Raw genomic sequence first — 22,220 nt, 5'->3', positions numbered from 1 at the left:
CGTGATAAACATAAAGAAAATCAGCTTGAGTCCAGAAAACACTGGTTGTTTTTCAATGATGACAGAAAAAAATTTGGATTCATGACAAATCAGCACAGACACCTTTATTATCAAAGTTAAATAAGCTTTTATTTTTGCTCAGGGAGAACATCTATTTTTTTTAATGCTGGATTGGATTGTATGGTCTCTTATGATAATTATTTTGTCTTAACAGGTTGAATGACTTGCTCCATTGGCTAATCATTTATTTGTTTTTAATTTTTTTATTTTATTTATCTTTATCATGGCTATTGTCAACAATTTGCATACCATTAACGTAAATCATACTTTTTATAACTTTGATCTAAAATACAGAAGATGAAAATAAAACTACTTATTGTCTTTTTTATGTTAAAATGTATATTTGTGTCCCTGAAACTATATAACTAGCTATAATCTGTATGAAATAAATAAGCAAATAGATAAAGATAACAGTTATGTTTGTCAGGTAAAGACAGATTATCTAATAAATGGAAGTAAAACACATTTATGGTGAAGTTTTTGTAACACAGCGCCTTTGTTTTTAGGTTCCTGCAGGCCATGCCTCACCCCCCCAACGGTGATGTTTTGTTACTGTTGCCTATTTCAGCATCTTTGTTTCAAAGAGCTGACCACCTACCCTCTGTTCTGCTAATCCCCTCCGTCCAAAGCCCGCTCTGCTACTTATTGACCCATGCACGACACATCTGCCATCAAGTCCACGGATATTTTACCAGCAATTCCCTCCAAAGGCTGCATTTTTAGATGGAAAACATACCCAGGGCAAAGTTTACACCATGACACAAGACTCTAAAACTACACTATTCAGACACTCCCATGTAGATAAAATTTATTAGGTTAAAAAACAGATAAATACGAGGACTAACAAAGTCCCAAAGCTGCATCTGTTTGAGGTATCAGTTGTGTTGGACTCCCTGATGGAAGACAGCATTGTGAAAAGTTGACTAGTTCCAAAACACAGAACTATGAACTATTTTTGTTTCCAGACAGCTTGTCCTTCATTGGAACCCTGCAGCAGACAGAAGATGTTGTGGCTGCTTGTTCATGGATGATTTGATGCAGATCAGGTAACCTGAAGCCAGCTGGGATCATCCGATCTGTCAAACACAGTAAAGAAAAAAACTGTTGATTTGTAGCTTCCGTATTTAAAACTTTTGCTCCCTTTGAAGAAGGGAAAGCAAGAAACAAACAAACATAGAAAGAAATTAATGATTTGAACATTTTTCATACTGAGCCTCTTTCTTGGTGATGACTTTCCCTGATAGGAGCCTCTCAGCCACAGCGGACACCACAGGATCATAATTCAGCCCCACTGCTGCTATGACCTCATCATTCCTTTAAGTAACAAAAAAAAAGAGAAAACATTTTTATAGAGCTAAAAGTTTCTCTTGTTTGATTAGCAGATTTAATCCCCTTAACTTACTTGATGTACAAGGCCAGGAACTTCCTCTCCTCAAACTCATGGTTTCCTTTCAAAATTATCTCAGTGTATCCTTCCCCATAACCTGAAAAAGACCACAGCTTGTTCAATTTGAACAATTTACAGTGAAAAACAATCTCAGATTTATCATTTATTTACATGCATATAAAAGAAATCTACTGAAATGTATGAACGGGAATCTGTAATGGATTTTATTCATCTTCATCTACATAGTTTTGTTGTGTTATGAACAGCTTTTGGATAATATGCGTCTATGAACGCCTCTAAGATTACACAATAACAAACTGTTGATGAGTCTGTTTGCCTACCTGCATATCTGATGGTTCTACCCAGTAGGACGGTCCAGTAATAAGGAACTGAGGTGAGTTCAGTTGTTTTCTTCAGCATGTTCAGAGCAGCTATCCTCCCTAAGGCAGCAACAGAGGAAATAAGAAACACATATTCAACATGAAGCAACAATAGCAGAAGGTGCAGCTATTGTTGGAAAGACAAAAACAAGTAAATCTGAAACAAGAGGCCACTTTATTAGATAAGTCTGCCTGTTTATGTAGCGAATCACTGACCTGCAGCTCAACACATGATGACGACCTGAAGTTCAAACCAAGCTTAAAAAAACTGAGGAAAATACATTTAAGGGATGTTGAATATAGTAGAAAGTAAACGAAAGTTGGATTAATACCTACATTAAAACAGATGAACTTTATTCACTAATAAGATGATCTCTGAAGGCAATTAGTTGGGCTGTATTTGTTCAAGGGATTCACAATAAAGTGGATTAAACACAAATGCTGCATACAGTTTTACAATTTTTAGGAGTAAAACAAACAACAAAAACAATATTTTCACTCTCTCTCGGTATATGCCATATAATCCCACTAGATTAGACTAAAGGCTGTGTTGTTATTGTTCCTGTTTGGCAGTGACACCACCCTGAAGAGAAACACATGATAAAGTTGTGACAATTTTATTTTTTCTTCCCTTTTTAGTCTCATCCATCTCCTAGATAGATCAGTGCTTCTATGCTCACTTTGTATGTCTGTTTTTTTGTATCCCCCTGAGTACACTGAGTCTGGTTCTGCTCGAGGCTTATTCCTGTTAAAAAGGATTTTTCCTCTCCACTGTCATTGCATGCATGCTCAGTGTGAAATTATGCTGCAGAGTCAATGAGTAGATGCAATCAGCTGGTTTTCCTTAGATAGAAAACTTTAAACTAGTCTGACTGTGTGATCTAGTTGAATTGTTTCTGTAAAGTGCTTAGAGATTACATGTGTCGTGAAATTACGCTATATAAACTGAATGAAATTGTAATTTGTGTAGTCATAATAAGCAAAAACGTAAAAGCTAATGTCAAACAGTTGTTAAAACTTTTTCCCACACCTCCAGAGATGATCTCAGCCCCATTAAAGGACTAAGAATGATCCAACACAGACATTAATGGAACGGATAATATTGAAACAATAAACCATCAACGACTTTGAGAATTCATGCGTGTTGCTTCCGTATTAGACCACTACCTTGTGCTTGTGCCATCTGCCAGTGTCCAATGTTGACTAACTGGTTTTTGGCCACTGCCAGAGGGAAGGAGGCCAGGTCACCCGCACAGAACACATCAGGGACGTTTGTTTGCATGTACTGTAAAAGGGGAAACAAGATTATTGTGAATGGGCCAATTGGATTGTCGATAACCAAATAATTGAAAGTAGTAAACCATAAATCATAGAAAGATTGGTGCTGAGTTAGCAATAAATAAAGACACATGGTGCTTTAATGTGGTTTATAAAAAGCCTACCTTATTAACTATAACAAACTTTTTGGAGTTCATCTGTATATTAGTGTCTTGCAGGTACTCTGAGTTCGGGATGCTGCCTGGTAAAAAAAAAAAAGGTAAACAAGAGGAAAACTTCAATGAAATAGTCAGTTTGATCTGTTATACAGTATTTAGCAATATACTTAATCCAGATCTCATTTTGTTACTATTCACTAAACTATATGAACTATTTGGCTGCTGACCTGCCTGCTTATCCTGCAGCTCTTCTTCAAATAAAAAAGTAAAAGGATGAGTGAAGGAAGTGTTGAGGTCTATGTACCGTCTTTATTAAGTCATAAGACTCTGAAATTTCATGTTTTGGAAACGGGAACTGTTCCTTTAAGGCCTTCGATACTGCACCGGCATCAGGACCTGCTGTTTATTAATTATTACTCAGAAAATGTACTTCATATATGTTTATTTCTTTGCCATCTTTGGCACAAAAAATATATATATATTTTTTAAGAACAGGCTTAAAATGGCAAAATCTGATTTAAAATCAGTCCTGAAGCTGTCTGTTGCTTAGAGATCTAATGTTGACATTTTGGCCTTGTTAAGTCAAAAGGTAAATGAATTACTACACAAAAACATATCTTCAGTTAAAATGAAATCAATACTAAACTCATATAAAAAAATTAGAACATATTTTTACATCACCACTTTTAAAATGTTTGAATTCATTTAAACAAGAGGCATAACACTTAAACGAGATGATCCAAAATACTCCCAAAATATGTAGTTCAAAGCAGCTTTTTATTTTAAATCATGCATCAGTGTTGCTTCTTCTCATTTTTGCCATGACAACAGCTAACTAAGATTAGCTCCACGTGTTTCTGACAATTTTTTTTTAGCTGTGAATGCAGATTTGAGGGATAATTTGTACATACATGCCTTGTCTTCCATGTTAAAAAATAATTTAATAACCTTATTAAGAATGCTGTAAAAAAAAAAAAACTCACCTCAACATACCAGAAAGATTTGACCAGACATCAGAAGAGACGTGTTTTGTTTTTATTGCTCTGATGTTAGACATTAAAACATACTAAACATAATTAGATAAAGTTTTTTTGTTTAAATTTATGGTTCCCTTATAAAAAACTGATGCATTTATTGTTAAGAGTAAAGAAATAATAACATCTTAATTTTACTCACCAATACCAACAATCAAGACATCAGCTGGGATAACATTACCACTTTTGAGCACGATCTCTTTCACCTTTAATAGAAAAAGCATCAAAAGAAAGACATGTGTTTTTGTGTGATCTTATTAAAAAGTAAAAAAAAAACTAAATATGCTTTCTTTTAGTTCATTTTTGTGATAATAATGAGACCCTTTTCCTTTTCTGATTTACCTTCCCATTGCGGCCTTTGATCTCTGTCACATGATCATTCATGAAGAATCTTACGCCTTTCTCCGACAACATCTGCAGAAAACGAAATTTCAGTACAAGCCACTAAAAAAAAAGAGCAGGGGATATGAGACTGAACTCCCTCACCATCATGGTGATTTTCCCGACTTCAAGGCCCAGAGTGTTTTGGTAAGGCATCTCACTGCTCCCCACCACCGTGATAGTAGAGGCCTTGTCTATCATGTAAGATGCAACCTCCATGCCTGAAATAGGCAGTGAAGGTGATGTAGAAAATGACAAGACAGCTGATAATATCAATAAGATATATATGATCTGCAAACTATGTTGACAAATAAAAAGCCCTAAAATTGACAGAACTTATTTAAAAACTTTGAAAAATAAATACAGGATTTTTTTTCATAGGTAAATCTAAAAAAAATTGGGTACTGCTCAGTGGGGTAGGGGGTAGTTGTGCTGCCTTGCAGCAGGAAGGTTCTGGGTTCTATTCCTGGCCTGATGTCTTTCTGCATGTAGTTTGTAGGTTATCCCTGTGCATGTGTGAGTTCTCTCCAGGTACTCCGGCTTCCTCCCACAGCCCAAAAACATATTAGGTTAATTGGCTTTTCTAAATTCTCCTTAGGTGTGAGTGTGTGCATGAACAGTTGTTTATATTTGTGTTGCTCTGCGATGGACTAGCGACCTGTCCAGGTTGTGCCCCACTTCTCGGCCTTAGACAGCTGGAGATAGGCAGCAATATCCCTCATGACCCCAACTGGGATTAAGCGTGACAGAAAATAGTAAATCTGAAAACTACATAAAGAATAATAATTGTGCTTTTAAAATGGTTAATTTTCTTAGCAATGGGTTTGTTTTTGAACAGGACTGGTACACTGTTTAAAATAAAAAGCCTCTTATATTACATTTATATCATCATAAAAAACCTCACCAAACAGTTGGCTTAAGAAAACAAGAGAACATGTCCGTGTGTAGACAACTGAGGCAAACGTACAAGATATAAAAACACTATCCTTAAGTGACAACGTTTTTAATTTACAATACCTGATTAGGTTGGAGAGATCTTTGTCTAGCATGAATACTAATACATTAAATTACTAAGCAGCATTTTTGGAAATTGTGTACAATAATTCCAAAAGCTTTATATTATGAAAATTGAAATTTCTGCACTTTTTTTTCAAATTACACAGATATACCTTAAAGGAATAGTACACCCAAAACATGATTAGCCTTCATTTTCTACTCACCCCCATGCTGAACAACACTCTGGAGTACTTTTTTGATATCTCAAATGCATCTGGAGATCTGGGAGGCTTCTTGCTGTCTGCTGACATTCAAATAATGGAGGTCTATGGTGCCCGAGACAGAAAGGTCCATAAAAGTCCACAAAAAACGTGTCAATATTCCTCCATACTGCTCGTCCAATGTATTCCAAGTGTCCTGAGTGGGTAGCATCCAGAATTTACTCGAAACGAAGTCATTTAGAATGTTTTTAGAGTATAAACAGTAGTGTATAGGATTTCCTGAAAGCGCGCGCCGGTGCGTTCATGACGCTACGGAAGCCGGCAGACCAAACCAGATGAAAGTGCGCATTCAGCGTCTGCTCTGCCGATAATGCAAGCATAGAAGAAGAAATGTGCTGTTTACCTGTGCAACGAAAGAAACAACGAAAGAAAAATGTCTGAGGACTTCAGTGTTGAGGAAGAGCATGAGTTCTTTGCCGAGCTGAATGCGCACTTTCATCTGGTTTGGTCTGCCGCGGTTTCCGTAGCGTCATGAACGCGCCGGCGCGCGCTTTCAGGAAATCCTATACACTACTGTTTATGCCCTAAAAACATTCTAAATGACTTCGTTTCGAGTAAATTCTGGATGCTACCCACTCAGGACACTTGGAATACATTGGACGAGCAGTATGGAGGAATATTGACACGTTTTTTGTGGACTTTTATGGACCTTTCTGTCTCGGGCACAATAGACCTCCATTATTTGAATGTCAGCAGACAGCAAGAAGCCTCCCAGATCTCCAGATGCATTTGAGATATCAAAAAAGTACTCCAGAGTGTTGTTCAGCATGGGGGTGAGTAGAAAATGAAGGCTAATCATGTTTTGGGTGTACTATTCCTTTAACAAAAGGGCTTCATAATGAAGTTTAAAGCAATTTTGTGTTTTTACGTTTTAAAAGGAATAGTTTCACAGTTCAGCCACAGTACCGACAAAGGAAGTTCCCACAAGGACAATGTTGCAGCCCAAGCAGGCAGCGTGGATTTGTCGAGCGTCCTCTGGTGTCTCCAGCATCTTAATGTTGTCCAGATTAATTCCCGGCACATCCAGACCTTTTGCTCTGAACAATGAAGAGTAGTGTGGTTAATATGCAGGGTAGGGTTTGGAGGCTATAACGGTCTCAGCTGTTCAAAATGTACAGTTTCATCAGCTACTGTTGGACTTTAAAGAGGTATTTTTGCTTGATTGCTTTGTCTCAGTGGACAGATTACCATTTAATAATTTCATTTTACCTCATGTGTTGGTCTATTACACAAAATTAGGGACAAATGTAACATAAGTAGGGCAAATAAGTTGAAAAATGATTGGCTAACCATAAAAAATAATTCTATATAATACAGTTTAGTAAAAAGTTTGTTTTGTTTCCTTTAGATGAGATGAATCTGTGTCTGTACCTGCAGCCAGTTGAGAGAAGCAGCTGGTCGTAGCTCTGCACTAAACCATCATCGAATGTGACTGTCTTCTTCTCTGTGTCCACTGACACTGCCTTTGAATAACACAAACCAGCTTTAACATGTCATGTGACCTTTAGTTTAAATCATAGCTATATATCAGATTTTGTGCATCATAAAACAAACACTTAAAATTAGAACAAACCTTTATTTTAGCTACTAATCTATAGGGATTAGTTCACATCAGATAAAACACAGCAGCAAGATAAAGGAGATACTCACTGCTTTTCGGAGCCACACCTCGATGCCGTACTGATGGAAAAACTCCATCCTTCTCAGCACAATAGTATCACTCAACACATTCATCACCTGTAGCATATGCAATGAGCACATTTTACTGTCTATTCTATTGCATATTCATCGTCTCTTAAGGTTTTTTTTCATAAAGTGTACTTAATTCAGGTATTTGGTGTGATCTTCAATGACCTTGCTGAGTCTGGTTTTGTCATAAGGTAAAAGGTCATCTCTAGAGACCATGATGATTCTGCCGCCAAAGTTCTCCTGCCGCAGAGTCTCTGCACAGATCAGCGATGCAGCTCCTGAGATCCAACATCCACAGTTAGATGACACCTTGTTAACATGCAACTTTAAATTATTCAATAAGAATACCAAATCTAGCTTGAGTGTAAATCGAGATTTTATTGATTAAATGTTATTCCATTTTACTGGCTCTATAGCATTCATTAATTTCATTGGTTAGTTATTGAATCCAAATGTTTCTTTGAAAATAAAATGTATTTCTTCTAAAAAGAAATAGCCAGGTTTACATGTCAGAGACTGGAAGTCAGAAGAATGGACTGTTATGGTTTTAAATTTGAGCCAAACAAATGCAATGACTACTGATTTATATTGAAATTATTTCTTTGATGAGTTTTTTTCTGTGTAAGTCTAAGTCTGCAGCATTGTTTTAAATAGCTTTGTTCTTGCACTTTATAAAAAAAAACAAAAACAAAAAAACAGCAGCAAGCAGATATAAAGGGACAAAAGCAATGCCCACTGACCTCCTCCAAGCAGAAGAATTGTGTGATTCACTCCCGGTACTGCAGTTCCCATACGCTGCAATCGTTTCTGAAGCCTGAGTTCCTTAAAAAATACAATAAATAAACATTAATTTTCTTTCATTTCTCCTCTTGGGGTGTTTATGATTTCTATTTTTCTGAGGGTATTTTAGATTCTTTTGAATGCAGTCCTCTATGCATCCTTATTTTCTCAGTTTTTTATTTTGCATCCTGTTGTTTCAACAAATATTATAATTTCTTTTGTTAGAGCACAGGATATGTCTTTGTAAACTGTAGCCTGTCTTGTTGTGTTACTTCTGGAGGAGCAGCCTCTTCTTTGCTGAGCGGCCTTTCTGCGAATGTCAATAATGGGCTTGCTTTGATAATGACTTTATCTTACAAACTCCAGCCATCATCTTCACAAGTTATTTTAATTTTGTTCTGATGAACATTTTTTTGTAACCAAACACATTCATTGCCACCCTAGGATGACTGAAAATTAGTTTCATTACCTAAATGCCTTTTGAAAAGATAGTTTTACAGTCAAATCTTTTCAGTTGATTGCTTTTACATTTTGTCAAAAAAAGAAGCATATTTTTGCTGAGCATAGCTGTTTTTCTAAAGGAAATAATTTCAACATAATTTAGTTGTGTAGAGCTATAAATTTGATATGTAATATAATCTGTGAAGGAAAAAAACATACTTCTATAATCAGTGTTAAGAAAGTAGATCTTAGGCCAGCTTTTGAGTCAAAATGAATATTTTTCATTTTAAAGGATAACACTGACTCCCTCATCAACGTGAACAATAAAAAAAACAGTGATCCTCTGATATGGGTAGAGTTAACTCACTAACCTTTTTGTTTATGGACACATACACTTTGCTGTTTTGAATTCTGACCTAAAAAGAAGTAAAGGGTCAAATTAGAAACCCAGCAAATGTTGAGCTAAATGTGGATCCATCCCTCTGGTTTATACCTTGTGACAAGGTAATGAGTCTATGCCAGGAAACTCCTCCAGGTCTCCTGTGACGGCATTAAAACAAGAGCCGTGCCAAGGACAGCGCACTTTGTTTCCTGAAAGAACCCCTGATCAGAAAACAAAACATGACTGCTTCAAAACACACTAAAATGCACATTCAGTATAGGTTAAACACATAAAAAGACATGGATCTGGGTGAATAAATGTGTCGTCTTTGTTTATTTTTTTTACCTTTGCTGAGTGGGGCACCGTAGTGTGTACACTGATTTCCAATGGCACTATATTTGCCATTACAGCGTGTTAACAGCACACTGTGGACTCCGATGTCAACTTCCATCATCCTCACATCACACATGAACAAAATACAAATGTTAGTTTCATGTAGCCTCTATAGACCCCATGTTTTACTTTTAAATTGGCCCACTATGGTAAATTAAACTCACACAAAAATATTTTACAATATAAAACACCATTTCTAACACACTTTACACTTCAATAATACCTAACAGGTTTTATCCGCACAAACATGAAGCACAGATAGATTAAATATCAGATATAAACAACACTGAACTTGTTTCCAGAGAGCTGTCTCCCACATTATCCAGAACTGAATTTATTTTATGTTATTTAGTTCTCCTCTGCTTATTAAATAACTTATATCGCACCATTTATAAAGCTTACTGCAGCTTATTTACCCTTTTACCCAGATCTAATTTAACATCCAGGACAGGGCTTGGTTTTGAGTTTTAATGGCTTTTAACATATGGGATCATTGTCTGAAACTTGACAGTTAAAAAGCATAAAAACTGAGCAACCCACTTGAATTATTTCTGATTCTAGACACCTTTCCCTCAATCTTCTTACAGTCAGATGTTTTATTTAAAATAGATAAAATTGGCTTTTCTTAGTCAGAAATGTATTTAACATTCTAGACATTTTCATGTATGAACTTCTGGTCTCGTATCACTTGTAGAAAAAAAGTTTTATTTTTTCATAGATAATTAATTTTGAGGAATTATTTAATGTCATACAGCTATATAATACATTTTTTTTTTTTTTTTTTTTTTACATTTTTACAATAAACCCATTTTGTAAAAAATGACTTTGGCTAGAATAATTCAGCAACATAGACATACAGTCTATCTAAGGGCATGCTAACAAGTGTCAGCTGGATGTGTTGGCATCTTCAGATGTTTCAGGTAGAGTTGTTAGCATCATATCACATCCATAATAAATGTTCTATTTAGAGGCTAATATGACAGATCCCAATGGGATTGGTTGGTCCAGGTACTGCAGAAGCAGTTGACAGATGGTTTGCCAGACAGACTGGATGTTATGTGACTTCAGTCAGCTACCATGATGACCCCTTAACTGAGGATATTGTCAGTTGGTGGGAGAAGCACTTAGGGATCCCCCTCATCCAATTTCTATGTCATACGTAGAGTCTGAGGAGTCTAGGGATGTTTATCACTTACCAAGCCAGTAAGAAAATTTGTCAAAAACCTTGCCTAGAAAGCCCAAAGTCTAACGTTAGGGCTGGTTGGCATTAATGTTATATGTTGCATGAAGGAATGCAGCAACAACTACCAGCTTAATATAGAAGGTTGGAATCGAGAAACTGTCCACCTATCTGACAGTAACTCTGAAGGTCATACGGTCATAGAGGCCTAACCTCTCCATACCACTGGAGCAGTTCACTGCCAAGTGTGAATCAGTTGAGTTCAGCCCCTCTAGTTCTGAGGACATGGTTCTCAACTAAAAAAAGATTAAATGGACCCTGCTGGTTAGAGGGACAGTCGTTTGCCTAAAGGTTTTTGTATTTCTGTTTTTTTACTGGTGACCAGTGGTGTGATGTAATGTGACCTTCCTCTCATCTACCATAATGAGGATAAAGCCTAGCCAGTAGGCACAGCTCTTAGTTTTTGATACATTTGCATTTTGACTGTCACCTGTTTTGGGAGCTATTTTTGGTTTAGGTTGGGATGTCCTTCAATCTATCGAGGGTTTTATCTTGCCTCTCACCCTGTGACTAATGGTTATAGCCATGTAGACAACAGATGGATTAACTTGTCAGTTTGCCTACACATTTCAGCATGCTTACATACACTATATTGCCAAAAGTATTTGCTCACCTGCCTTGACTCACATATGAGCTTAAGTGACATCCCGTTCCTAATCCATAGGGTTCAATATGACGTCGGTCCACCCTTTGCAGCTAGAACAGCTTCAACTCTTCTGGGAAGGCTGTCCACAAGGTTTCGGAGTGTGTTTATGGGAATTTTTGACCATTCTTCCAGAAGCGCATTTGTGAGGTCGCACACTGATGTTGGACGAGAAGGCCTGGCTCTCAGTCTCCGCTCTAATTCATCCCAAAGGTGTTCTATCGGGTTGAGGTCAGGACTCTGTGCAGGCCAGTCAAGTTCATCCACTCCAGACTCTGTCATCCATGTCTTTATGGACCTTGCTTTGTGCACTGGTGCACAGTCATGTTGGAAGAGGAAGGGGCCAGCTCCAAACTGTTCCCACAAAGTTGGGAGCATGGAATTGTCCAAAATGTCTTGGTATGCTGAAGCATTCAGAGTTCCTTTCACTGGAACTAAGGGGCCAAGCCCAGCTCCTGAAAAACAACCTCACACCATAATCCCCCCTCCACCAAACTTTACACTTGGCACAATGCAGTCAGACAAGTACCGTTCTCCTGGCAACCGCCAAACCCAGACCCGTCCATCAGATTGCCAGATGGAGAAGCGCGATTCGTCACTCCAGAGAACGCGTCTCCACTGCTCTAGAGTCCAGTGGCGGCGTGCTTTACACCACCGCATCCGACGCTTTGCATTGCACTTGGTGATGTATGGCTTGGATGCAGCTGCTCGACCATGGAAACCCATTCCATGAAGCTCTCTGCGCACTGTTCTTGAGCTAATCTGAAGGCCACATGAAGTTTGGAGGTCTGTAGTGATTGACTCTGCAGAAAGTTGGCGACCTCTTCGCACTATGCGCGTCAGCATCCGCTGACCCCGCTCCGTCAGTTTACGTGGCCTACCACTTCGTGGCTGAGTTGCTGTCGTTCCCAAACACTTCCATTTTCTTATAATACAGCTGACAGTTGACTGTGGAATATTTAGGAGCGAGGAAATTTCACGACTGGATTTGTTGCACAGGTGGCATCCTATCACAGTTCCACGCTGGAATTCACTGAGCTCCTGAGAGCGACCCATTCTTTCACAAATGTTTGTAAAAACAGTCTGCATGCCTAGGTGCTTGAATTTATACACCTGTGGCCATGGAAGTGATTGGAACACCTGATTCCAATAATTTGGATGGGTGAGCAAATACTTTTGGCAATATAGTGTATTTTGTCAAAACTTGTTAGCATGTCTACATTTAGCCTCAATCCCAACAACACAAAGCTACGATTGGCTGAAATGTTCAAAATATATACAGTCTAATGAACAGCATGCTCGATTGCTTTTTATTTCTATTTTTTACTTAATTTATTCTTCCTGTTCTTTTTTGTGGTTATAAAGGGACATTTTGGCACATGTTGGTAGGCAGACACAATGGTTACAAAATACTTTTGAATTCTAAAATCATCACAATTCCTCTTACTGTCCATCTCGAAGGTCTGTCTCCAGACACACCACTGCTGTCAGTTCTTCTTTGTCTTCGGGATCAGAGTCTGTAAGCTCACCACGTGCTGAACAAATTATTGTCAAAGCGCAAAATAACTCTTTTACATCTTAAAGAAAATGAGCTTTGCAGAAAGGACAGAAGGGTTGCGGCTGTTGAAAAATTGTGACGCAGAAATAAACAACTTACGTGCTTTGGTCCCAGACATTTCACTTTCAACTGTAATGGCACATATAAACTAATACAGTCCAACGCTCCTGTGGAAGCAGTTAAATATGTTGTCCAGCGTCAGTTTGCCTTCATCTGAGCAGATAAATGAAGGCAGGTCTTTTCCACACCGACTGGTCCTTCCTTAACCTGCATTATCTAGGCCTGTAGCTTTGCAAAGTGCACTATTTTGATCTGATAAGAACACATAAATGTCGTGAAAAGTCACCCTTTTTGTACCTCTGGTGAATGAAGAGTTTCATTAGCTCTGCCGGTCATGTTCAGTCTCATCATCCCATAGAAAGGCAGTGTGGTCTTTTGTTCCCCAAAGCCAGGGGATGGTGAAAGGCTGACGATGCTGAACTGCTGAATTGACAGGCAACAAAGCACCACACAAAACCAGAGGTGGCCGCTGTCATTTAGACACTTAGCAAAGTTTAAATACTAAAAATACTAATAGTGTTCTGTTGTGGAGGAAAAAGTTAAGCCTAACAGACTCAAAAAAGGATAAATTACAGACTCAGATTCCTGGAGGATATGATTTTTTTTGTTTATTGGGAACTGTAAAATCTTATTCTTAATTTTTATAATTCCCTTATTTAAATCTACATATTTTGCCTTATCAAAATATTTCCTATAACATCTAACATGAGCATAAACCTGCAGTCTGTGTTTCTATCCTCTGCTTGTTACTGCAAGTGAATCATCAAAATAAAAACAGCATCTGTGACATTTTTTGTTGTTGTTTTATTTCAAACATAGACAGCATACATCTTTAAATACCTGAAAGTGCTATCAAGGTGCATCATTGTCAAACATTGAATCAATTTAAACTCATTTTTGAATTAATGGAAAAAGTGAGATAACTTGCATCTGACATCCGCAGATATCTGATGTGCAACATGAGCTCCTACATCATGATCCTCTTCTCCTGGAATAGTGTGACCAACGAGGGACCTTTGCAGCTCTTGTTGGTTTGTATTTCTTCCAGAACACGTGGCAAGCGTATTTTCCCTGTCTTGGACTCAATCTCATTGTAGGGACACACCTTGAGATGTTCAGAGATGGACGGGACATCTGTGAAACTCCAGGAGTCCACAGGAGAAAACAGGGAGCTGAACTGCCACACCTGAAGACCAGCAGAGTACCACTAATAAGAGTCTGATTCTAAGATTCAATACTTTAATACTATCTAACTTAGTTTATTATCTTCTTTAAATCAACATTCATCCCTTACCTTTCGTGTGGCCCTCCACCTGGCTGGCCCATGTGAGGAGCTGGTCTTCTCCCAGCAGAGGGTGACCATCCCTCTTTCCTGAAGCAAGGAGGAACAAACCTGCCTCATGAGCCTCGACACCAGGGCCAGCTGCGACAGGGACAGACTGTCCAGAAAACTGGCCACATGACACAAGACCTCATAGGGCAGCGAGCTCAGAGAATCCTCCCTTCCTCCGCTTTGACCTCCTGCACTCTGGAAGGACGGGGCGTTGGGATGTAGGCTAAAGCAGCCTAGCTCCTTACTGATGTAAACAACAGATGATTTACTTTATTAATATCTGTATTTTTCTATGAAAGAGAATTGAATAATAATTATAAACAATATATTTGTATTATTTTTATCTTTTATATTGTTTTTAAAAGCTCCTGACATTTAGGTTCACTTCCTGCCATGTTCACATTCCTGAGTTATTATTATTTTTTTTATTTTGTGGGTATTTTTACCAAATTAGATTGTCATAATTGTGATTGTCTTTAATGGTGCTGTTAGGCACAAACAAGGAATCTGAACTCAGCTTTCCATAAAACTCACTGTAATCAAAACCAGTTCAATAAACAGCCAAGGTACAAAGAACGCCTAAATCAGATAAAATGGACAATACTTTCATATCAATAAATAAATGAGAAAATGCTGGTTATAATAGTGGCATAGGGACCCCTATTTTATCATTCTGCTTCATTCTGTCTCTATTCTCCCACTCTGCAGAATCTGTTAGTTCAATCTCTAACCTTCTCTGCTTTTTCTCATTGTAGCTGCCTAATCTGTTCCTGTTCGGCTGTGACTCCAGCTGTGCTGCTGCCATCAACACCTTTGTTTATACAGTAGATGTTGGAGATCGGCCTGTTTTTCAGTGTAGTCTTGTTTCTCTGACTGTGACTGGCTGGATGTGCTCTCTTCATCCTCTGACATGGGAGTTGGCTTGGAGCTCGTCTGCCTGGCTGTGTGTTTCCTGCACAGGGCCGCCTTTTATAGCTGCTTTTTGTATCTCTGCTTCTGTCTTCTTGAACCCCAGTCGCCCTCAGCAGATGGCGAGGGGTTTTTCCTCTCCACTGTCACTACAAGCATGCTTAATGTGAGGGATTGCATTCGAGTCGATGCAATCAACTGGTTTTCCTTAGATAGAAAACTTTGAATCAATTTGACTGTATGTTCTGGTGAACTATAAAGCGCCTTGAGATGACGTGTTGTGAATTGGTGCTATATAAATAAACTGAATTAAAAATAATCTAATTGAATAGTGCAAAAGGCCTTCAATGTTTATAGGAGATTGTCTAACTGATATGGAACATGGGCTTCTAATATCCAATAATAATAACTAAGCTAAAGTTTTGTTGCTCTCTCACTTGAAATTGACGGTGGCTTCATAGGCGGAGGGCTGAAACCTCCTCTGGCTGTAGGTACATCCCAGGTACGCCAGCGGACACCTCTGTTCAAACCAGCCATTCACGCCCATCTGGATGTCACTGTGGATGTTCCTGCGTTTGTCACCACGTTCATTTCCAATATATATAGAAAAAAAGCCACAAATACACATTAGAGTGCATGCTGACGAAAGTCAAAAACAAATAATGGAAAAGCTGATTATTTTAGCATTGTGTGTTTCTCTTAGTGGATTTTTTAATGGTGTATAGAGGAGGAGGAAATGTCTAATGTCCAAATAACAATGAAAATGTCTCACTTAAAATGTTTGCCATATTCTGAGCGCTGGAAGGTGTGTCCACAGAGGAAGGTGAAGGCGGAGCTGGCCTTGTTATGCCGGCTGGTGACGCTCTCTACCTGCAGCTGAAGGTGCAGCTCCAGAGGTTTTCCAGCTGTCAGGTCAGCCAGAGACGTGTTCCTGCGGAAAGGAGCGGAGAGGAAGCGGTAGGTCTGCGTGCCTTGATCCGTCAGCAGGCTGTCAGAGGTTATGCTCTCAGCGATCAGGTTGCCCCTCCGCTCCCTCTCCAAGGAGCACAGCAAAGAGGCCTGGGAAAGAAATCAGACAAAACAATAACAGGAATAAAGTTGTCAGCAAGACCATACTTGTCTCTCAGATGAATTTGAAAAAATTCTTTCAAAAAATATTGTTTTACATTTTATGATTTAAAGAAAAAGCAAAACAGCAACTAGAAAAAAAGTATAATTGGTTCAGATTATTAACAACAGTTATACAGTTAACAGTTAAGTTATATCAAAATTAGATATAAGAAAAAAAAGTTTTGATAAATTTGCAATTCAAAAAAGCTCTATAAAATTTAAAGCACAGCAAATAGTGGGCAGTTTTCCATATTATTCCGTCTTATTCTTCACATAAATATATATTTGAAGAAATACATTAATACATTTTCTACAGAACCCCCAGTCGACATCTTTAAATTCATTGCATATTGAAATTTTAAAAATATAAATTTCATTATTTGGGGAATTGGGTGTTTAGCTTACATCTCTCAACTGCTATTTCCTTTAAAATAAATTTAATTTCTTAATTAAACCTTGATTATTTAGTCTTTTAGAATATTTAGACTCCTGATTTATTTATTTTTGTTACAGAATTTTCATGTTGTCTAATTATTTTATTATTTGTTTGTACCTTTTTTACTGCTGTGGTTTCAATACATTAAAAGATTTAATAAAAACAAGATTTTAACTTAGATGGAACTTTTCCAAACTTAGATAGTGCTTGACCAAACATAAACCTATTTTATTCCAAACATATTGGTATCCGAAATGATTCAGAAATGAATGATTCTTCATTACATTTCAGATGAAATTGTTGGTGCAATCCCCCAAATCATTTTGTAATGAATGTTAGTAACACATTCTCCTAATCCAATCTTTAAAAAGTATTTATCAAGAATTTTTTTGATAAAAAAAAAGTAATTAAAGTTTGTTTCCAAGAGTCAATGCACGTACTGAGAGGAAAACAGCTCTTTAGGAGACAAGACAATAATTTCCCTTTCATCTCCTCTTTCTTTCATATTTTCATTTCCTTTCCTGTTCTGCCTACATTACAGTGTCCATAAAATCTCCAATACTCCCTGCATGAATTATAATAAAGCTATTTATATGCATAAATCATGTGGAACACTATGGCGATAGCCGTACTGCTCCACTTGTGAAAGCTAAATCTGTTGGGCTCTTTTTGGCATCAAGGCAATTATTCTTATTGCTGCAAAACAATCATCCAAACACACACAGCACCCAGAGCGGTTTACACTAGTTAATGAATATTACAAGTATAAAACGTGAGTATCCGAGTAAAGCCCTCCAACTTGTGTTCACCATAGAGAAAAATATCAGGCTGGGATTAGAACTAGGGATAATTTTAGGAAAAAGCATCAGAGCAGCGCCACCATTCAACCCTAGTAAGATATTTTTATTTATATGGTTAACTTAAAACTTAGTAAATTGGTTCCTTTGAATACTTTTAAGCTGAGAATGATATGTTTTGAGTTGGACTCCCTCACATGTTAATGTTTTAATTGAAATTTTATTGTAAGTGCATATTTGGCTTTTATGTGTGTGTCTTTGTACGTATATAATGATGTGATGTAATTTTGATGCCTATCTTGGCCAGGTCTCCCTTGCAAAAGAGATTTTTAATCTCAATGGGTATTACCTGGTTAAATAAAGAATAAATAAAGAAATAAAATAAATAATTTTCTCATTGTGCAGACTAAAAGATACTGTAAACATATGGTGCCAGAAGGGTTAACACATTCAAAAGCCCGTTCCTATTCAAGGGACCCACCTGAACCTCCTCCCACACTGGCATGTCTCCTGGTGCCACCCCCAGGTCGCTGGTGTCCACACCTTTGTTCTCTCTCTTGTAGAAGCCAGGGTTGCGGATACGGCCCTGCCTGGCTGTGAAGCTAGTTGGGACTTTAAATGTACGAACAGTGATGATTTTCATTGGTTCTAACTTTCCATACACAAAGTTCTTCTTTCTAGGTCTTCCATTGAGACAGGAGGAGGAAGCAGAGCATGCGCTGCTGCTGGACGCTGCTGCACCTGCATAGCTTTCTGTTTCATCCTCCTCATTCAGGGTACCCATGTTTTTCCCTGTTCCTCTTCCCCGCCCTCTGCCTGCTGCAGCTTCCCTGCAGCCTCCCATCTCCATGCTGAACATACGCTCCCAGGCATTGTAGTTCTCCAACAGACCAGCATCCACTTCTGATCCTCTGGCTATAGCCTCCCTCTCCTCCTGAGACAACATTGGCTCACTTTCCACCTCTACTTTATATTCATTGTCATCCTCAAGCTCTTTTTCATCAGGGAAGTTGACATTAATCATATTAACTGATTCCCAGATTTTATCTCTGGCTTCTTTTGCAGCTGCCCTCTCTGCTGCCTCCTTTTCCAAGAGGGCCTTCTTCTTCCTCTCCTTCTCCTTCCGTCTCTCCTCCTCCAGCCTTCGTTCTTCCCTCTCCTCCTCTTCCACGCTCTGGACCAGCTCTGGGAAGAGTTTTTTCATTTTCATTGAGTGAAACAGAGCATCCTGGTCTTTCAGAGCTATGGCCAGGTCCAGGCAGCTCTCCTGCTGTCGCTCCCTGAGCAAGTTTTCAAACAGCTCTGTGTTCGGTAGAGAACAAGCATCATTAGCAGGCCAGCGGTTCCACTCCATGGAGCAGCTCACCAAGCTGGCTGGACACACTTGAAGGTGAGAGCCTTGTGAGGAGCGAGGAAGCTGGACCGGGCAGCCATACTCTGCATTGAGGCATGGCACCCTCACATTAGGGCAGAGCAGCAGGTGATCCTCCTCTTTGCACAGGTGGAAAACGGCTCCACAGAGGAGACGGCAGGAAACGATAGCACAGGTCACACCGACCTCCACCCGAGCTCTGCAGCGCCGACTGTAGCAGGAGTCACAGTGGACATGCTGCCGGATCCTGGAGGCTCGAGAACGATGACTCTACAGGAAAACGAGAACACAGCTTGTTTGAGGTTATTGTTTCTATGCAACTGTTGCAAACATAAACCTGCAGTCACGCTGCACCAAAAACTACAAACTTACAGTATTCTGCCAGAGAGTTTTAAAACTTTTAATATCCAGCCCTGCATATTACATAAATAAAAGCTTTTACTTCTTTGATAAAATACTTTATTTTCCACATTTTGATCAAAACCTTACAATAGAAGCTGCATCCAAATGTAGCAGCCTGTAATGGGAGTTTTTATTAGTAGTTGGTTAGTGACAGATGACATCATGATGATTTTGTGCTTCTTTCATCAAAATCATTTATAAAACTATTTTAGGGAATATTTTAAGACTCAAATTTGGGAAGATGTAATTTTTTTAACACTTAATAGTAAAGTTCTAACATACAAAGGAAATTAAAATCACACATCTAAAGTCAGAGATTACTTAACATACCATCGTTGAAATGGCCTCTCTGCAGGTTTCTGTCTATGAAGCTGCAGATCTGTGCAAACGACAAAGTTAGACTCAGTCTCCCAGAACAACCCTCTTACATTAAAATATAAATGCATGTTTTTCATCAGTATAGCAGGTTCTATAGCAGAGGACATTTTAAACAAAGCTTTTAGCCTACCTTTTGCATGAGCTGAGAAGACAGGCAGTGCAGCTTATGCTTTGAAAGAGCAAATATATGCGTGTTGTACTGTGTGTGTTATGTGTTGGTGTTATAAATAGAGCTTAGTCCTGACGGAGAAATGTTACACAGCTGGTCAGAAGCATGATTTGAGTTACGAGGCCTCTTGACTGCTTACATCAGGAAATATATTTATATTTGTTCAATTTTACTGCTGCAAACTGGTCTCTACTGGAAAACCAGGCCGCCTATGAAAGAAAAACTTTAAATGTACATGTGATGTTTTATCCATTATATGCTACTGCCTGCATGTTTATGACTTTTTGTCCGATTTGTCCTCACAGAGCCAGACAGGTTTGTTCATTGTAGAATCAGGGTGAAATAAAGATTTTACGGCGTCAGGGTAGAATTGGCTGCAGCGGTGTGAATCTGGAGGGGTTTTTCTAGGGTGGGGGGGGTATTTCTTCTCAGGAACCTGCTCAGTGCTCTACTTGGCTAATTTTAACCTCTCCGTTCAAAGAGCAGACTATAGGCCTGATAGCAAGGTTATAAAACCCAGAGACATAACAACACGTCTTGGGAGGCGACTTGGTAAGAAAAATCTGATCGCACTGTGATTTTTTCTGTTCGTTTCAACTTCAAAAACAGAGCAGAGCTAATATAAGTGTACATAATGAAGGTTTAAACTGATTTAAGTGCTTGTTTGCTCCTCTGTACATTATGTAACATTCTTTCCTGCTGACTTTGAGTATCAACTTTTGCAATTCAAGCTAAACTGTGTGTGTTTGAAAAAATAATAATGAATAAGGTAAAGATGAAGCCTACATTTTAAAAATAAAAATACAAATGAAGCCTATTTTGCTCATTTAAGTTTTTAGTTAATATTTATTAATTGGCTTCAAAAGAAGCGGAACCACTGATCTGTGAATATCCATAAACTAAACAAATCAGAGTAATGAGTCGTTACCTTCCTGGACTATGACTGTTGAACAGAACATTTCAGGGTAAAAAGGTTTTATTTTTTGGTGATTTTTTTATTTGATCTTGGTTTAACCGAGTAGCACAGGATGGTATTTTCTTTTTTTCTATTATTATGTATGAAGAGTGAAGGGGGCTGAAAACACATTGGGCCCTTAATGCAAGAACCGTTCAAATGCAGAAATTCATTCTTAAATTGTTTGTACAATGGATTTAGGGGAAAATGTCACCTTTATCATTTTCTCCTATTTCTAATTTTCTCTTAGGTACAAATAAATTTTCCGAGTGCCCCAGACCTGATTAATGACCTGAATCTAGTTTTTAACTGAATTACTATATTTCTTATAATTAGAATCAATTGTCCATTCATATGTTACATTATTATACATAATGCAACTCTACAATTATTGATTATATTTTTATTCACTGGTTACAGAAGTGTCAGTCGCTGCACCTGCAGCTTGCATGTGGGTATCCAGGGGACACTGGTTAAATTTGTTGTTATCAGTCAGAGATCATGCTACCATTGAAATAACATCCGGAACAGAAAATAGATGGAAAGATAAGCAAAGCTCTTCTTATAGTGAAAATTGCATTAATTTCATTCAATGTCTCCTTGGCTTTGTTACACTAAATGTGGAATATTTGGGTTTGAGTCTGACTTTGCTAAATGAGAGTGTGATAAAGGGATGGCTGACGTGGTCTGGACAAATAGAGCACAGGTGTATCTGTATTAAAAGGAGATTTAGCAGAATGTTGTCTTGTTGGTTGATGTCAAACTCATATTAGCATTTATTGCATATGTTACACCTCTTGCCTCCATCAGTAGTTAGGCCCGAGCAGCATAGCGCTGCGAAGGCCTATTGTATTTCGAAAGTTTCTTATTATTATTATTATTAGGCCCGAGCAGCATAGCGCTGCGAAGGCCTATTGTATTTCGAAAGTTTCTTATTAGGCCCGAGCAGCATAGCGCTGCGAAGGCCTATTGTATTTCGAAAGTTTCTTATTAGGCCCGAGCAGCAAAGCGCTGCGAAGGCCTATTGTATTTCGAAAGTTTCTTATTAGGCCCGAGCAGCGAAGGCTGCAAGAGCCTATTGTATCTGTACTATTTCTTATTATTATTATTATTCTTTTAGCACTTTGAACGCATTTTACGGGGACTTCGCATATTCAAAAACTCAGGAAAACGTGGCAGTAAATTGTCCCCCGCGTGAAATAGCCGGTCTGTAATGGA

General features: G+C 38.3%; 2 protein-coding genes across 3 annotated transcripts; both read right to left on the bottom strand.

Moving 5' to 3' along the window:
* Positions 1-854: 854 nt before the first annotated feature.
* Positions 855-13,513, bottom strand: LOC119796143 (apoptosis-inducing factor 3). 2 transcript variants are annotated; one of them, XM_038304571.1, is made up of 20 exons: positions 13,439-13,495; positions 13,181-13,248; positions 12,971-13,058; positions 9,593-9,702; positions 9,359-9,468; positions 9,237-9,281; positions 8,385-8,466; positions 7,810-7,922; positions 7,606-7,692; positions 7,327-7,418; positions 6,862-6,992; positions 4,784-4,899; positions 4,640-4,711; positions 4,440-4,503; positions 3,270-3,346; positions 2,995-3,112; positions 1,789-1,887; positions 1,463-1,544; positions 1,270-1,374; positions 855-1,136 (listed from the first exon to the last, which is right to left on the bottom strand). In XM_038304571.1, the coding sequence occupies exons 2-20, from the start codon at positions 13,197-13,199 to the stop codon at positions 1,103-1,105; spliced, it is 1,644 nt and encodes a 547-aa protein (XP_038160499.1). In that variant the 5' UTR covers positions 13,200-13,248; positions 13,439-13,495; the 3' UTR covers positions 855-1,102. The 2 variants fall into 2 exon arrangements, with proteins under 2 accessions (XP_038160499.1, XP_038160493.1); XM_038304565.1 differs by having other exon boundaries at positions 13,181-13,513.
* Positions 13,514-13,925: 412 nt separating this feature from the next.
* Positions 13,926-20,109, bottom strand: LOC119796134 (F-box only protein 40-like). The gene is made up of 7 exons (XM_038304554.1): positions 20,009-20,109; positions 19,831-19,879; positions 18,208-19,368; positions 16,156-16,442; positions 15,821-15,952; positions 14,436-14,718; positions 13,926-14,327 (listed from the first exon to the last, which is right to left on the bottom strand). Exons 2-7 carry the CDS (start codon positions 19,831-19,833, stop codon positions 14,109-14,111), a joined length of 2,085 nt encoding a protein of 694 aa, XP_038160482.1. The 5' UTR covers positions 19,834-19,879; positions 20,009-20,109; the 3' UTR covers positions 13,926-14,108.
* Between the last annotated feature and the right edge of the window lie 2,111 nt (positions 20,110-22,220).

Source organism: Cyprinodon tularosa, unplaced genomic scaffold (genome assembly GCF_016077235.1).
Source record: "Cyprinodon tularosa strain WSP-4 unplaced genomic scaffold, ASM1607723v1 ctg1143, whole genome shotgun sequence".
Lineage (NCBI taxonomy): Eukaryota > Metazoa > Chordata > Actinopteri > Cyprinodontiformes > Cyprinodontidae > Cyprinodon > Cyprinodon tularosa.
Note: the sequence above shows the minus strand (reverse complement) of the source record. Positions and strands in the feature narration are given on the sequence as shown.

What these genes read in the sequence shown, in the direction of transcription:
- LOC119796143 (XM_038304565.1), bottom strand. An exon ending in AGGTGTGGCTCCGAAAAGCA is followed by an intron (nt 7,419 to 7,605) that starts GTGAGTATCTCC and finishes TGTTATTCAAAG; the next exon opens with GCAGTGTCAGTGGACACAGA. An exon ending in TGTCTTGATTGTTGGTATTG is followed by an intron (nt 3,347 to 4,439) that starts GTGAGTAAAATT and finishes TTTTTTTACCAG; the next exon opens with GCAGCATCCCGAACTCAGAG.
- LOC119796134 (XM_038304554.1), bottom strand. An exon ending in CAGTGTGGGAGGAGGTTCAG is followed by an intron (nt 16,443 to 18,207) that starts GTGGGTCCCTTG and finishes TTTCTTTCCCAG; the next exon opens with GCCTCTTTGCTGTGCTCCTT. An exon ending in GAAGCCACCGTCAATTTCAA is followed by an intron (nt 14,719 to 15,820) that starts GTGAGAGAGCAA and finishes TGTTTACATCAG; the next exon opens with TAAGGAGCTAGGCTGCTTTA.